Source organism: Gopherus evgoodei, chromosome 4 (genome assembly GCF_007399415.2).
Source record: "Gopherus evgoodei ecotype Sinaloan lineage chromosome 4, rGopEvg1_v1.p, whole genome shotgun sequence".
Taxonomy (NCBI): domain Eukaryota; kingdom Metazoa; phylum Chordata; order Testudines; family Testudinidae; genus Gopherus; species Gopherus evgoodei.
In genome coordinates, this window is record NC_044325.1 from 116,948,523 (window position 1) to 116,965,147 (window position 16,625).

Sequence of the window (16,625 nt, forward strand, 5' to 3'; positions counted from 1 at the left end):
CTGAGTGCTTCAGACACTGAATCTACCTTAGTAGTTTCAGAGCATGTTGAACCTAAACTGAAGGGGTGGTCAGAAAAGTGCATGGGTAAAAATGACAGCTCTCTACTCAATAGATCTGTTCCCTGTGTGGAGTCAGTCACATCTGCTCAACTGACTATGTGATTTTGCTACTTATTACCATCAGCCCTGCAGAGTCACTACAGCTTCGGAGAGCTCATGCCTCAAAGGGAGATGTCCATTCATTTCAACTGCAGGCCTTGAAATCTGCCCCCCTTCTAGGCCTGTGCAGCGACATGGAAGAGGAGCATAGAAACACACAAAGACAAGATGAGCAGTTTGATCACCAGCATGGTACATGGTAAAGCAACATACATTAAAGAGGGGCAGGGGATTTGCTGGAAGTTTAACACTAGATATGTAACTAGTGGATCGGATACAGAAACCACCAGCGGGAATGGGAGGGTCTGATGCTTTGCAATAAGCTGCAAGTGTTGTAATGAACATCCAGTTGAGTTAATGGGATTTGGTAGTTAGAGCACAGGATGGAAATTGAGACCACCTGGGTTCTAACTCCACAGGCACATCCCTAACGGGCTGTGCCTCAGGATTCCCACCTGCAACACTAACTTCTAAATTAAGCACATCCATAGGCTTGAGAGGAGGACCAGCTAAAGGGCTAAATGTTCTCATCAAATTTGTATGAGGCTAGGTTCAGCTAAAAGCAAGTGAGGGGCTGTACCTGAACCCAAGAGCAATTTTCAAATGTGCCTAAGGGATTTAGGAGCACAGACCTCATTGACAGTCCCAGGGAATTGTGCTTTGGAAGATTCCCCTCCACTTTCCCAGGTCAGAGATGTGAAAGCTGCAGCTCCACAGCTGTAAGGCAGCATACCAGAGGAATTTCCCTCCCACATCCATTGCAATCATCAGGCTAAAGGGAGTTTGTTTACTACAGTACAGCAGAGGCCTGTATAGAATGGCAGCTGGAGCCCAGGGTTTATTAGCTAAACCTGACCACAGTTAGTCAGCCTGCCTTGGAGGAAGATGTGAAGAGTGGTTACAAGCAGCAAATTGCTCAGGACCCAGCCTGAACCATGGCTCCTTTTCCCCTTGGGGGCTCCATAGAATGCTGCTTTACCTGCCTGGCTGCTGGCCCCAGGTGTTCAGTCACTAACTGATCACATCTGGATCTGAGCTGCTGTAGTCTGAAGCCACCCTCTAATTGGAGCCCTGCTATGCTGCTACTTTGCCAGCACTGCCTGGAAGGATGGTGGGTATTTTGACACTAGCAGGACTCCCTCTTTTGGGAGCAGAGAGCATGGCAGGGTACTTAGCTATCAGACACCTGATGCAAGAGGAAAGGGAGTCAGTGGGGGAAAAAAGCAGCATGACATATAATTTCATATGTTCCAATTAGAAATTCCAGTGAGGGAAAGGGTGCAGTGTCCTTGCACGTAAGCCAACATTAGTCCAAGTCATGACACCACCACTAAACCCTTCCCCTTCCCAAATATCCAATTCCTTATATGACCTCTTCCTTCAGGATTTCTCCACAAATGGTTTATCACCAGTGCAGCTCTACCAGTAGGAGCGCTGGTGTACACCAGGCACAGGTATTTCCATTGCACTGGCTAGACCCAACACCACAAACACCTGCCCCTGGCCTATAGTAATGCTCCTACTCAGCACTAGCTCTGCTGCTAGCCCAGCCATGGCAGAAGATCTGAAAATGGTTGGTGCAGATGCAGCCCTGGAGGAGTTGCTCCAGCTGGTGCTAGCCCAGCACACAGCTTTTCTACCACCTTGAGCCATTGGCACAACCCATGCTGGAGGAGGTCAGACCAGTGATCACAATGGTCTCTGCTGGCCTCAAATTCTATCAGTCTATGAAAAGGGGTTTAAAAAGTCAGAGAAGACACCTATAGCAAGCAGCCAACCCTAACTCTTTGCTCTGAGTTACATACAGAAGGCAATGCAGGAAGCTACAAGGTTGTGTTGTTACTAGAAAGTTTTTCTGCTGTTACTACTTCCAGAAATCGTCCCTGCTGAGCACGAGGCGAGGAGATCATTTCCTGTGAAACAGGATGTTTTCCAGGTGACAGCAGCATGTTCCCAACACAACAGTGAAGAGGTCACAGCTCTTGAGGAAGGGAAACAAAAAGTTCAAGTGACCCCAAACTAGGCAGGCAGCCCAAAAAATCCATTATACTTTTTTTTAATTTCCAGGAAAAACTGTGAAAAGTTACAGAAAGCAATGGCAAAAGTTTCCACAATTTTTTCACCTGTTCTAGACGATAAATGACCTGTATTCATTTCTCTGCTTGTGTCTATTTTGTAAAAAAGATGTGGTAAGATGCATTTTAAAAATATTTGGTGTTATTTTTATTTTTATTTTAAATCTCACAGTAATCCGTTCCAGACCATGTTAAAGGTGATGAGACTTCACCCTAAAACTCTGAAAACATATGGATTTTTTTTTGGGGGAGGGGGACTTAAAGATGAGATTTAAAAGTTTTTCTACCAGCATCATGTCTGCAACCATGTATACAAAGAAGTTTCCCAGTCACTATAACAAACTCCATCCACCTCCAGAGTCAAGACCAGAACTGATTCCAGAACTCCTATACTCATCCCCCTCCATAGGCCCCTCCTCCACATTCTCACTGAAGTGTGGCACAAAACTCCCATTGAAATCACCTAGTCATGATTAAGCCCAAAGCTCTCACCAGAAGTTAACATTGCTTAATTACAAAATTATTTATTTATTTTACATAGCCAGTGGGTGGATGAGTTGTTGGAGACATGCAGTTCAAAGGAATGTTTGAGGGGGTTAAATAACATGCAGGTGTCGAACTAAAGGAAGGAAACATTACACTTAAGTCAACATTTCAAATCAGTGAAGTTTTTTTTAATAGCCTGCAACTCGAACAGGTCTGACTCTTCTTCAAACTTGGGGGAAATGTTCTTTCTCCTCTGCCTCCAAATAAAAGTTCCAGGGCAAACAGATTTTTCTGAACCAGAGATTAAAAGTGCTAAAATAGGGCTTTATTATAGAAGTCTGTCTGCAACATGCACCATAGTCTGTCTCTTTCTCTGCTTTTCTCCCTGCTGCTGCTTAAACTGGGATTTAATAGCAGATGGGAACCTAACTAGGTTTGGTTCCCTAGAAAAATCCAGACTTTGATCTGCAGGTACCCATTTCAGTAGCCGATTACATAGCAGTCAGTAATATAGTAAGTAATCAAGGTGTCCGCTGTGTTTTCTTTTGCTACACAACAGTGTTTATTCTTCTAGTATATTAATTTTGTCTGCAATTACTCAGTTACTGCAAATTTGCTCTTCAGTTCCTTTAAAGTATAAACACACCTATTTCTCGCCTACCTTGTGAAACAGGATGGCAGATGCATCTAACTGAGGTGCTCAAGCGAACAGCCTCCAGCTTCAAACAAACAGGATCTGATGACAGGGCATCTGCAGTGAAAAGATCCTTTATTACAGACCTCACACTTCACCTTGGCCCAAGAGAAACCAGATCTGCTGCTAATTCTTGCCGCAAGGCTTTTGTTCTCAGGCTTTCTGGATGGAGGATGAGTAGGCTCAGATCAGATATTAGTGGTGGGTCATTTTGTGGATATTTAATGTGAGCACGTGTGTTTGTGTATGATTTATTTTTTTTAAAGAATCAAACCTAGGGAAGCCAATTAAATGTTTCCACTTCGCCTGATCACATGCCTAGTCCACCCTGCATGTCGTCATCTAATACAGTGCTCTTCAGTTCCTGTCCTAAAGTGTTGTGCAATATTAAAAAGCTGCCATGTTTCATCCCAGAGATGGCTGCTTTTTCAGTGATGATTATCTTAGTCTGTTGTTTGTAAAGCACTGTAGGGTTTTAAAAAACAGCATCAAATAATTTTTACACTCATGATCATCAAATAGGTAAAGCTCTAATTCACTGCACATGTGAATGGCAAGAAGGGGATTATAAGAACTGCTTACTTACCATGAAGATATCACTCCATTCTACATACACTGTCTTAAGGTTACAATTCTGGGCCTTGGCACTTCCAGTCACATGGGAATTTGTCCCTTCATGGGCAGGGGAAGATAAAGAACTCCCTGCCACTCCCAACATTTCTTCCTTCTACACAAGGCCTTACCTGTTGCCCTGGTCAGCTCCATTATATGACATGCTCAGTGAGTCTGCCAGCTGCCTCACTAGGAGGTCCGATGCATTGAGGCTGATGGGAAGAGTTAAGAGAGAACCACGGGGGTTGGGGAGGGGGAAAAACGCAGCACTCTTCCAGGTTAGGGTAATCTCACTGGAGATGCAGAGCACACCTGAAACCAGAGACTAAAGGGCAGGGCAGGTCTGCAGCTCAGCTTCCCTCAACAGCTGACAACTAGGTGCATGCAAAGGCCAGAGTTTCAGATGAGTGGAGCCCCATAATAGAATTCAATAATGTAAATCAAACAGGGGGGTTGGTATACAGAGTAGTGATATTCTCCAGCTCAACAAGAGGAACAGTAGGGTCCTACTGGAGTACATGTGCATTAATATCAAATACAGCTACCCTAAACCTTCCTATGCCCCAATTCCTGCCAGCCAGCCATTGGGTGTTCAGGAGATCGAGAAATGTTATAGTGGGTGTGTATTTATTCATACACAGAGGGATAAAGGATTGGACTGGGACTTAAGACACCTGAGTTCAGTTCCCAGCAGCGCCACAGACTCTGAGACCTTGGGCAAATCACTTAATCTCCGAGCCTCAGTTCCCTATCTGTAAAATGGGGGTATTCTTCCTGCCTTGTTTGTTTTGGGTGGGATTTTCAGAAGCTCCTGAATTAAAAGCACAAGCCCCACTGGAGGTCAGTGAGATTTATGCTCCTGCCTCTGAAGTGCTTTTGAAAATCCCACCCTTAGAATGTAAAACTTTTCAGGGGAGGGCTGGTCTCCCACTAAGGGTATGTTCAATACCTAGCAATGTGGGGCCTAGATCTTGGTTGCAGATGCTAGGAACTTGTAACAGATATAGTGTGTGTATGTATTGGGGGTGGAGGGGGTGAGAGAGAAGGCTTCCGAATTCTCCAGTATGCTGCTTCTGCAGGGAAGATGGAAAGCAAATGGGATAATTTTGTGAAGGGGGATAGGCTTCTTGTTCAGAAACTTTTGAAAGAAACATACATTTGGGGGAGAGCAAGAGAGGCCCCCACTACGTGTCTGAAGTCACACACATTAAGGAAATCACTTGACACAAATCCTTTCTATACGTTTATTTAAACCAAACAATGTTTGGGAACACAGGATACATTCATACATAGAAAGTGTTTTTACAAAGAACACAGCATCCAAGTCACATTTTTGTATACAGTAATAGGACATTTATAAAACAAAAATCAGGACTTTGGGGCCATCTAGGTACCATCCAGTCCTATTCCCTAGACTGGCCCATTTCCAATTCACAATTAAAATATGGAAAAACGTTGAAATAGAGGTGGGGTTTTTTGTTTAAGTAATTTTTTACTGGCCATCAAGTAAGAACATTCAGCATGAAATGTTAGACAGCGTGTCCATCATTCCCCATATCACACAGCCCAATAACGTGCACTTGTTAAAGAGCTTGTTCTGATGGAGGTTTTGATAACACTTTAAAAAATAGGATTATGGTGAGAAAAGCAACTTCCAAGATGTGCTCACCTGTTCCCAATCTCTTGCAGTTCAAGCCTGTTTTGTTTAGACAAACGTCAAGTTTTTGCCTGTCAACCCTATCCAATTTGTACACTGAGTAAGATTTGAGAACTCAGCTTGATTTTTAGAATTGGGTGGAACACTCAACGAATCTCAAAATGAATATTAATTCCAATGTCCTGTTTACAGTCTCTTTTCTGACCATACCTCCTCCCTTTTCCCCTCCACTGGAGAGTTTCAAGTTGAATGGGTCAGAAATCTGCAAGAAAAGCTAAGCACTCAGCCCTGGAAAGCAGAGGTTTCTAAAAACTGAAGAATGAGCACTACAGAATGTTTGGAGTCAACTCCTCTCTCTGCTTCTAAAAGTCTCAGACCAGCAACACAGCCTGTTGCTCACCCTGAGAGGAGAAACAGAACACAATGGTCATCTTTGGTTTGGGACACATCTATATCAGAAATGTTACTAATGCAGCATGCATTAGAATGTATTTATTTATTTATTTTTAAAGGAGGAAGGAATATTTGGATTCTATCCTTTGGAATCTTAAAGAGAACTCACAATGAAAGACCAGGCAGCAAGCTTCTAGGGGTAGGAACTGTGTCATACACCTGGTGCAGCACCTACCACAACGGGACCCTGATCTCAACTGGGGCCTATAGGTGCTACCATAATAAGCACAGAATAGCAGCAAGAGGCTGTTTCCCTTCTACTTCTCCCCTTTTAGCTCATGTATATTGTATGACATGAACAGCAGCCTGATTCTGAACCAGAGCGTTTTCAAGGAGGAGCATTCGGATTCTCCGCTGTGTATTTTAGGGCAATTAGGGCAGTGACAGCAACAGCAGAAAACCAATGGGTTGCTCAGGTTACAGTAAGCCACCATCCGAATAAACTTGTTTGCCAACGTAAGCAGTGAGCAGGCACAAGAGAGCTGTCTTGACAAATGAGAGCGGCAAATACTCGACCAATGAACCACTCTTTTCAGTACTTTCATTAGGAAAAGGGTGAATGGCTGGAAATACCGTTAATGGCAATAATACCTATCGCATTTTAGTATTAGGGGACAACGGCCAAGACACTTCCCACAGAGCACGTGTTCAGCTTTCCTTTCCCCTGACCCACAGATCTCTCCAATCCTGGCTCAGTTCGATGTACATCTGGGCTTCTGCAATATGGAACCAGGTGCAGACAAAGCTTTTGCAGAGTTCCATGGAAGGCAGACATGCAACCTATTGAACTTGCCTTAAGATAGAGAGGCAGACATCTCTGGAGGGGTTATATGGGTAGAGGTTGAAGGACAATGAATCTCAGGTCAGGGTGAAGCTACCTGTAGCAAAAAGACAGCCCTACTGGAAGCTTTATGCGTATGCCAGTTTGCCATTGAATCATCAACATTTTTACCTCTATTTTTTCAATGATCTGACTGTGTTTTAGAAAGCAGGAGGGGTCCAGTATGTAAGTACAAATATCAAGACTCCCAGGATGAGAGTTGCGGTTCATCAGGAACTAGACATCACTCCAGCTATTCCATCTCAAGTCCTCTCTACTTTGCAAATGATGCTTTTGGAAGATGATGCACTTGGCACAAGACATCACCAGCTGCCCCTCAGTCCCATTATACCGCATCTGGAAAGTCTTTGCTGATTCTGTTCAGCATCAGGCAGATGCTCCTAGTCATGATGCTGCCTGGTCCAAAGAGCAACAGCTTGTACAAGTTCTCCCCCAGATCGTACAAACTTGGCTTCCGCAAGACTACGAATAGAGTTCTCCGTCTCCCAAGCAGTTTGTTACGTTTCCCGATAAACATCCATTTTCCTCACATGTTGGGTATTAACACAAGCGACCACGGGAGAGTCACAGTGCGTTATATGGGACACAATCCTGGCTTCCATGGGTCCTTCATTGTACAGCAGTAGCACATAGTATCCCCTGGGAAGTGAACATCAGAGCATGGCACAGAAGACCCACTATGTGCTTAGCCTTTGTTTAGCCCAGAAAAGTCTTGTACCTCTCATCAAAGGCAGTCCTTTGCTTTATCGACAAGGGTCTTTCGTCATTTGATGCATCTTATGAGGGCTACTTGGATTCCCAGAAATATCAGCATCTTCATTTTTTTTAAAATAGATAAAGCATTTCAAAAAAAAACCACAACAGGTTTTTTTTCCATCCAAATGGGATGGAATTGTTCTTGTTGTTATTTAAAACACATCAGTCTGTAAAAACACTTCATATGGCCATCAACATCCATTCATGATACAAAGGAGTAAAAAAAATATGATATATCTATATGGAACATGGTTTTACTTATATACAGTTACACTTGCAAGGCAAATCACTCCTCCAGTGGCTGGGCCTTTCTACCTCCAGATGCTCTGCCTTGTTGATATGACTGCAAGACATACAAAAATAAACTAAGTGACCCCATCTTGGTGGGTTAGTGTTTTTAAGAAGAAAAGGAAACAAGGAAGATGTATGCTGCAACCATACATCTGCAATATAAAAGTATATCCTTCAATCTAAAGGCAGTGGAGATGAACCTACAGACACCATGATGATTCCCTCTAGTGAAATGAGCTGATACAATATTCCGGGTCTGGTGTTTATACCCTTAAAATGCTACAAGGGAGAATTACAGGCGGATCTTTCCTGTACTACGTGGAGAAATGCTCGTGTTATGCAGCATCTGTAAGTACTCAAGACAGCGTATGCTGCTGTGTGTTCTGATATTGACCCAATGTTATGGTCACCGTCTCTTAGGATATAAAAAGGGCAAATGTTTAGCAGAGGGGGAAAGGGCCGAAGAAAAGATCAGCACAATTCACTTGCTTCTGCTAAAGAGAGCAGGCACCAAAAAGAAGGGTGCAGGTTAAATTAGCGTAATTAACTGGACAGTTCCCAAGCTGGTTCTGGTGGAGGGCCAAGATGCCAAGGCCTGGTATAGAAAAACACTGTTATGAAGATCTGTGCAAAGTCATTCTTCCCCCACTCACTCCAGTGCCTTAGGCTGGGTGGGAAGGGTTTGGCATGCCCTGTGCAGCTCTCTGAAGGTGCTCCAGGGTTTCCTGGAATTAACCAGGTGGGGCTCGATGCCAAGTTCCAAAGGGGGCTGCTAGGAAGAGCATGAAGCTCTCCCTCCTCCTCAAAGGCACATTTCTGCCTCCCAATAACTAGCTGGGCAATGCCTCGCCCCCTGCCCCCCCATGAACGAAGAAAAAACACCATCCAGTGAAAATTCAGGCAACAGACACATTCCTATAGGGTTTGATCCCAAGCCCGCTGAGGTCAATAGAAAGCCTCCCATTGACTTAGATGGGCTTTGGTCCAGGACGTAAATCCTCTCCTTTGCAGACCCCCATTCCCCTCCACCAGGACCAGCAGAAGGATGAAAAAATCACAATCAGTTGTGAAGAAAGGAGGGAGACTCGGAAGCGACCGCTTGGTCTGCGAAGGAAGGTGCTTTATTTGCAATGGATGGCACGGGGCAGTGGCACGCCTACCCCCTTGGCTAAGTGCCCTGAAAAGGTCTCAGATGGATGGGTGGAGTTCATAGCAGTCCGTTCGCCTGGGAGAGGGGACTGCACATTATGAGGAGGTGGAGGCAGCTGGGCTCTTTCCCTGTTGGTCAGGTTAGAATGCTGCAGTCTCAGCCACTGGCCCCCAGCATCCTTCAAGATAAAAGATTTAATGTCTCTGATAAAAATCCCTGTTTGGCTCCTTCCCCCTCCAGGGTAAGACCCATCTCCCCACCCCCTCCCCATTTAATTCCCTAACCACCAATTTATTTACAGTTTTTAAAAGCTTGTTGTGAAAATCAGAACTAAAAAGAGTTAAAATGGTACCAAGACTCTGCAGTAAAATATAGTCTGCATATCCCTATGCGGAAGGATTGGGTGTCTCTGCATTTCTCAGGGGGATCTGAATTGCAACTAATGGAGTGTTGGTATTTCTACTGCAACTGCAAGGGTGTTGGAATTTCTAACCAGTGCAAGGAGGTCTGCATGCCAGAGATGCAATAATGATTGCACATGGGAATTCCCATCTTGCTCCACAGCTTTTTAGCTTCTGATCCATCTCACTGGCCCCCCAATTCGTATGTGTAGGAGGGCAGAGGACGTGCGTGCTGGTGCAGCAAACATGCAGACAGGCACCCAGCATCTTAGCTAGGAGCAAGTAGGTGTCATGGTTGAATTTTGAAGTGTGGAGTCTCTGACAGTCCTAAAGGTCTGGGGTCCTTCGGCTCTTTTGCATATAGCTGCTGAGGTTTGTTCATGCTAATCTGGAGGAGGCTGCGGGGATGGGGAAAAGTGCAGGCACACTCTCCAGGGGGGGCGTCAGGCCAACTCCCAGCAATAACTTGATTCTCTGCAGAGAATCATAATAAAACCACAAGTGAGTCCTTTTGGCAGTGCAATGCATCATGGGAGTGGGGGGCGCAGGCAAATGCGTGGCTGCGCATGCAGAGCAACGCCTGGCCCTTGCTGGGGAGGAAGCTCCTAGTACTCAGCACACAGCATCCCAACCCAATGAGTTTTTAACAGGCTTGAACTAGCAGAGATGATCCTTTAAACTGAACAGCAAAGACACTGGCTTTGGGAGCAAAGTCAACTGCAGCGCTTGTCTGGCAGCGAGCTTCTCCCTAGTGGTGGGAGACAGAGAAAGGGATGCTGCCAGGTATAAGCATCACGGTCACGTTGGCACCTATTCATAGCACAGACATCACACAGCAGGATGCTTTTTATGCATTATTGCACTACATGGCACCATGGCCCCACAGCGCATTATTTCAAGTAATACGGCTACCAGACCCCATCCCATCCCTCATGCTCTGGTTGCCACTTACTAACTAATATTTAAGGGACCTAAAGCACAAGGATTTATGGTAGGCACTGCAGGACAACTAAGCCTTTGCTGTTTTAGAGGAGCTATTCATTTTGCAATCAAATACCAGAGAAAGGAGGAGAGAGCAGGAGAGAAACACCGAGCGGTCTGAGAGTTGGGTCACAGCCTCCTCCGCGCAGGCGATAGCTGCCACCGTCGCAAGGAGACCAGACTTTTTGCAGGGCTGCTTGGCAAGATTGGGCATTAGGAGCACAACAGGGCTTAGGCCAGTTCAAACATACACACCCTCGGGGTTCAGGCTGGACACCAGTGGGTTCTGAAGGTTCCGTGGATGGCCGAGGAACTGCTTGGCGCTTGGTCGAGGAGGAGAGTCTGTGCTGGGATGGAGAAGGCCTAGGGAGGAGAAACAAGTTCATGGTTCAGTGTCAAGCTGGATTTGTTTTGCTAGCACCCTTGGAACAGGTCAGTCCAGAGCTCCCCAGCAGGGACGTTCATGCAAAATGTGTCTGGGGGCTGCACCTGGACTCTTCTCAGTAATAACGGCGGAATCAGAAGGGGCTTCCCCTCTTCTAGACTGCTGTGGAGAAAAGCCTACCCTGACTTCAGTCTTGGGGGTCCTCTTTCTAAATCACTCCTCCATTTCATATGGTTCAGAGAAGCCTTTAAGGCTACACTAAAGCAGCTTCTTTATGGCCCAGCAAGTAGTAGTGCTATTGGAAGAAGTGACGAAACCTTTGTTTCATGTCCCTCCTCCACCATTATCAACTCAGATTCCTGTGAATAATCCCTGTCTCAAACATTTCTCTGTAGCCTTCCACACCCCACACACCAAGTTTTCTTTATAGTGCTGTGCCCGCTGCACAGGTTAACATCCTTCATACTGTGGGAGCTCTCTGCTTTGTGCTGCAGTCAAGGCAGGTTTTCCAGTCTAGATCTGAATCATCAGTACACACAAATCTCATGTACGCCAGCATCCACAGTGACAGCGGCGAGTGAACGCCTCCTCAGCTAAGATTTGGCAAGTTATAGTGGAAGTTGCACGAATATCATAAATGTCTTTACTCACAATGGACAGACGTTATACCAGCTCTTCCTGTACTAACCATCATCTAATCCCCAGGGGGCTGTGTTTCTCCCTTTGTTACAAACCACAGGTAACACTTTGAAAGCTAGTCAGCATTAATGCTTCCTTCCCCATCAGCAAAAGAGCTTTTCACACCTCCACTCATGTCTCTGCACTCGGCCTCGGAATCAAGAGCTCTTCTGATGTTATCCTCCTGTGTAAAGAGGCTGAACTGCCTTTAGGGATGAATGCAGCCACAACTCAGGGCTTGTCTACATCACAAAGTTGCAGCGCTGGTGAGGGGGTTACAGCGCTGCAACTTAGGAGGTGTACACATCTGCAGGGCATCACCAGCGCTGCAACTCCCTGTTTGCAGCGCTGGCAGTACTCCCGTTTTGTCTCGGGTGTAGAGGATCCAGCGCTGGTGATCCAGCACTGGTAATCAAGTGTAGACACTTACCAGCGCTTTTCTTGACCTCCGTGGAATAAGCAGGTATCCCAGCATACCTGAGGAAGCCTCTGGTAATCAAGCTGGTCTCCTTCCCCGGTTTGCTCTCGCGTTCCCCGAACCCCCGAGCAAGCAGGTCTCCTTCCCTGCGGTTTGCTCTCGCATTCCCCGAACCCCCGTGCAAGCAGGTCTCCTTCCCTGCGGTTTGCTCTCGCGTTCCCCGAATCCCCGAGCAAGCAGGTCTCCTTCCCTGCGGTTTGCTCTCGCGTTCCCCGAACCCCCGTGCAAGCAGGTCTCCTTCCCTGGGGTTTGCAGGGGGGTTCGGGGAGCGCGAGAGCAAACCGCAGCTAAGCTGGTCTCCTTCCCCGGTTTGCTCTCGCGTTCCCCGAACCCCCCTTGAAGCCGCCCAACAGCGCTGCAGTGTGGCCACATCTAACACCACTTGCAGCGCTGGTTGCTGAAAGTGTGGCCACTCTGCAGCGCTGGCCCTATACAGCTGTACTAATACAGCTGTAACAACCAGCGCTGCAAAATTGTAGATGTAGACATACCCTCAGCCAAGATCACTGAGGAAAAGGACTCCCCTCCCCACTTCCAAAGTTGCATGTGGCTGCGTGAAGAACCCATCTTTGCCTTGTAGTCCCAGCTCAACCAGAACAGAGACAAGTTCAGTCTCTGCACATTAGGAGACACCAGTCTGGTCTATGGAACCGCAAGATGTTGAAAAGATACAGGGCCAGACTCTCAACTAGTGCAACAGGCACAACTCTACCGCTGTCAGAGGAGCTGCACGGATTGACACCAGGGGAGGATCAGGCCCACAGTACGTAAAGCGCCGTAACTGAACGGAAGCAGATTCCCAGTTAATTGTCACTGCTCTGTGTTCCTTTCCCCCTCCTGCCACCTACCACGGTATTTGGAATTATGGGTAGGTTCAGTTTCTCAGCCACCTGCTTCTCCACCCACACACGTACACTTAGTGATGTCACACTCAGCCGTCCAGAGGCTGGAACACAGAGTGGCCAATTCAGACACTTGGGCTACTGACCCAGAGCAAAGCTGCCAATGGCAACAGAGAAGCATGAGGCCACGGCCTCTCCCCACTTCAGCTCTTTCTTGCCTCCTGGCTGGGCGGAAACAGCCTCTGCAGCACCACAGCGAAGAGAGGGCTCAAGCATACCACATGCCTCTCCAGGGCTGGCCACTTCTGCCCAAAGGGGGTGGGAAGCCCTGGGACAATCACCTCAGGAGATGGGAACACCCTCCTCCCCAGACTCACGGGACTGTGGAACAGTCTCCTCTAGTCTCTGCTGCTAGAAGCCGGGAATTGGGTCTCTCTCACTCACCCTACCCACCACACACATAATGGTGGATGCAGTGGGGGAGGCCCAGCCGCAGTCTTATTACCCTCATTTACTGACAACTCCCACCGAGCCACTACTGATAACTTTTTCAATGCCAGTACCCACAGCCATACTTAGGCCCCTAAGTAGAAGCAACCTGTCTTTCAGGGGGCAAATAACTCCAGTGCCCACTGAAGCCACTTCTGTTTTAATGCACCACGGTTTGAGAGCCTTGCCCTACGGACTGTCCCACAATTGCACCCTCTAGGAAAGGAGTAGAAGGGGTGGGTACGCTGGTAGGCAGCCAACCCCCCAAATCCAGCATCTAACACCGCCCAAGGTAGTGAGTTACAGCAGCACAGATCTGTCAGATCAGACCAGACCTATGGTCCTCTAGGCCCGAGATCCTGCTGCTAGCAGAGCCTTATGCCCTCTGCTCTAAAGAAAGATGAAAAACCCCACAATGCGCTCAGCCACAGTGAGGACAATCTGTTCCCAGCCCACATGGCAGATAGGATGACACTGAAGCAGGAGCCCAGGTGACCCTAATCTCAATGCATGTAACTATAGAAGTATTTTGGTCAAGTCCATCCAGCTTCGATATTTGAACTACATCCAAGCGGTGAAGGAACCAGACAGGAGGCAGTGGCGGGTAATAGAAGGAGAAAGCTAGAGATATCTTGACAAAGAAATCTCAGGGAGATGACAAGAGTTAGAATGGAGTTAGGAGGTTTTAAAAGCAGCATTTCAGCCCAGCATGGTGGCAGGTCTTAAAGCAAGCGCCCCTCTCATTAAATAAATGGGTCTCCAAACTGCGTTCTGACCTCCGTTTCTCTGGCAGGCTGGCAGTTCGTGGTTAGTTTGATCCAGCTGGGGTTCATCCTCAGGTCTGGACTGCAAAACAGTCACTGTGGCTCCCGTCTGCTGAATAAATTGCTGCAAATTACATTGCCTCAGCTCCTTATTTAACTCCTCCAGCTCTTGATTCTGGGCCTGCAAAATACAGGGTGAACAGGATAAGCTCCACAGCTGTGCCTCATCTGCCAAGCAGAAAGGGTATCAATACAATGGGACCTCCAGAGATAAAGCTGCCTGCAAGGCTCCTGATCCCCCTTCCCTTGCTCACCCTTCATCCTACTACCTCCTCCGACTCCCTAAATCAGGAGACAGCAGGGCCACCAAGAGGGCAAATAACATCACTCCTCTCAATACCAAACACACGCCAGCTTGTGCAGACATGGTGACCACTCAGCACTTCACACACCCTCTTTTGGGCTGCACTAGCATGATGCTTCCAAAGCCAACAACAGAACCTGCCGTCCTCCACCTATGAGGCCAGATCTGACTATGACACAGAGAACCAGCATTGCCAGAGGTGATTAAGCCCCTTGTAGGCCAGTTCTCGGAAGGCCACATTGCTGACTTTCCCTGCTGTTCATTTTTAAATGTACATTAAAACGCAGACAGGGCACCCGGGCCAGAGACGACCAGCGAGTGCTACAGGGACCAACACACCAACCTGACACTTCTCCTATGGGGGCTCTTATCCAGCCATGAGAAAAGAGAGTCTATTCTGAGTCACCTGATCACACTCACTGGAATGGGCCTTCTGCTACTTCCTCTACCTGGCAGACCTTCTAATTCCAGCAGCGTCCTTCCCACAAACTCATTTGAGCCTCTTGCCACAATACCCCACGGCACTCAGTCTCAACTAGGCACCTTGTCTCACTCGCCCTCCTTTCTCTCGCATAGGGCGGAACCAGATAAAGACAGAGCATGCTTCCCAGCCAGCCAAGCATAGGCAGGCAGGGTTCTTGCTCAAGGCTTCCTTGCAGGCTTCTGGTGGAGAAGCCTGTCTGCAAAGAGATACCACACATGCTTTGAATTCACTGGGTGCTGCATATTTGGAGCTCTGACTACACCCACCTCCACTTCCACCTTCTCCTTCCGACTCATCTTTGCAAAACCAAGGAAGTATAGCAAGGCAGGTGTCCTTGAGAGACCTCAAGTTTGGCTACACCATAGTATCCAGATTACACCTAGGTGCTATTCCAGAGAAGACAACGGAGCAGAGCTGGACCAACAGAGGCTGGATTTCAACCTCAGGGCAGAAGGGGCCACGGGAAACCAAGCTGAGTCCTGTCTATATTTGGGTTTGAAGAGCTTTGGTTACAAACCATGCTATGCACTACCAGAGCATAGTCTATAGCACTATCCTCGTTAATACGTAGCTCTTATATAGCACTTTTCCTCAGTCAATCTCAAAGCGCTTTACAAAGGAGGTCAGTATCCTTGTATAGCTAGCAGCCTGTGCACCAAGAATAGGGAAACCTGGCTACAGGATCTTCAGCACGGACTTGCAGCTGGCACAGCGTCAGCTGTAATGCGAACAAGGTTTCAAGAGGCATCGGAATGGAATACAGGTCATCTCGGGACAAGACTGGCACATTCAAGCCTATTGACTCCATCTGCAGCCTGGGATTAGTATTTCCCTCTGTCCCTGCACCATGGTTGGTGAACAGACCGACAGCCCGAATCAGTCACTCCACTTTCACGCAGTCTGGTGGGAGAACAGAGTCGCAGGGAAGTAGTCTTAGGGTTTCCTCTGAGATAAGGCAGCGTGGAAGGAAGAGGAAGGAGAATCTAACAGGATCCTCTCTCCGGCTACCCCACTTGCTGCTGGGCTGGACTGCAAAACTGGACTGCAAAACTACTTTAGTCATGGATGGTCAGTCACACACAATCACAATACTTCATGACAATAATAACGTCGTTCAAAGTCAGTATTTAATCAGCAGGAATGCCAAGACAACATTCCCGTCGGAGATGGACTGGGGCTATGTCTACACTAGGAGCGCTTTACTGATATCCCGCACTGGCAAAGTGCTCTGACATGTGGATGCAGCTATACCAGCAAAGCTGCACTTTGCACTGGGATAATCAAACCAATCATAACGCAGGAATTTTAAGACCGGTCAGTTCTCCATATGTCCACAAGAGGGCACCAGTGTCTACTAAACAGAAAAGGAAGAAAAACTAAAGCCATGTGCTTAGCGTTTCTATTTAAGCAAACTATAAGCACAAATACAAAACAGGGTTTGCAGCTACCAGCTTGGAGCCACCCACGAACATGCAAGATGCTCGGATGGCTGCAAATGTAAGCGTCCCTAGCAAGGGGCAACTAATGCTGCTCTGTCCTGGGGGAGGAGAAGTGTTTACGATAAATCAGGCAGGGGTTAGGTGAA

At 47.2% G+C, this 16,625-nt stretch overlaps 1 protein-coding gene across 8 annotated transcripts in view; it reads right to left on the reverse strand.

Moving 5' to 3' along the window:
- Positions 1-5,256: 5,256 nt before the first annotated feature.
- RASSF7 (Ras association domain family member 7) overlaps positions 5,257-16,625 on the reverse strand; it is a 148,569-nt gene continuing 137,200 nt past the window's right edge. For 7 of the 8 annotated variants that reach the window (XM_030560696.1, XM_030560697.1, XM_030560701.1 and 4 more), the window contains 3 exons: positions 14,205-14,373; positions 10,812-10,919; positions 5,257-8,076 (listed from right to left, as the gene is read on the reverse strand). In XM_030560696.1, the coding sequence (XP_030416556.1) occupies positions 8,045-8,076; positions 10,812-10,919; positions 14,205-14,373 (309 nt within the window). In that variant the 3' untranslated portion in view covers positions 5,257-8,044. The remainder of the gene's footprint in view (positions 8,077-10,811; positions 10,920-14,204; positions 14,374-16,625) is intronic. The other variant, XM_030560699.1, reaches the window with a different exon arrangement.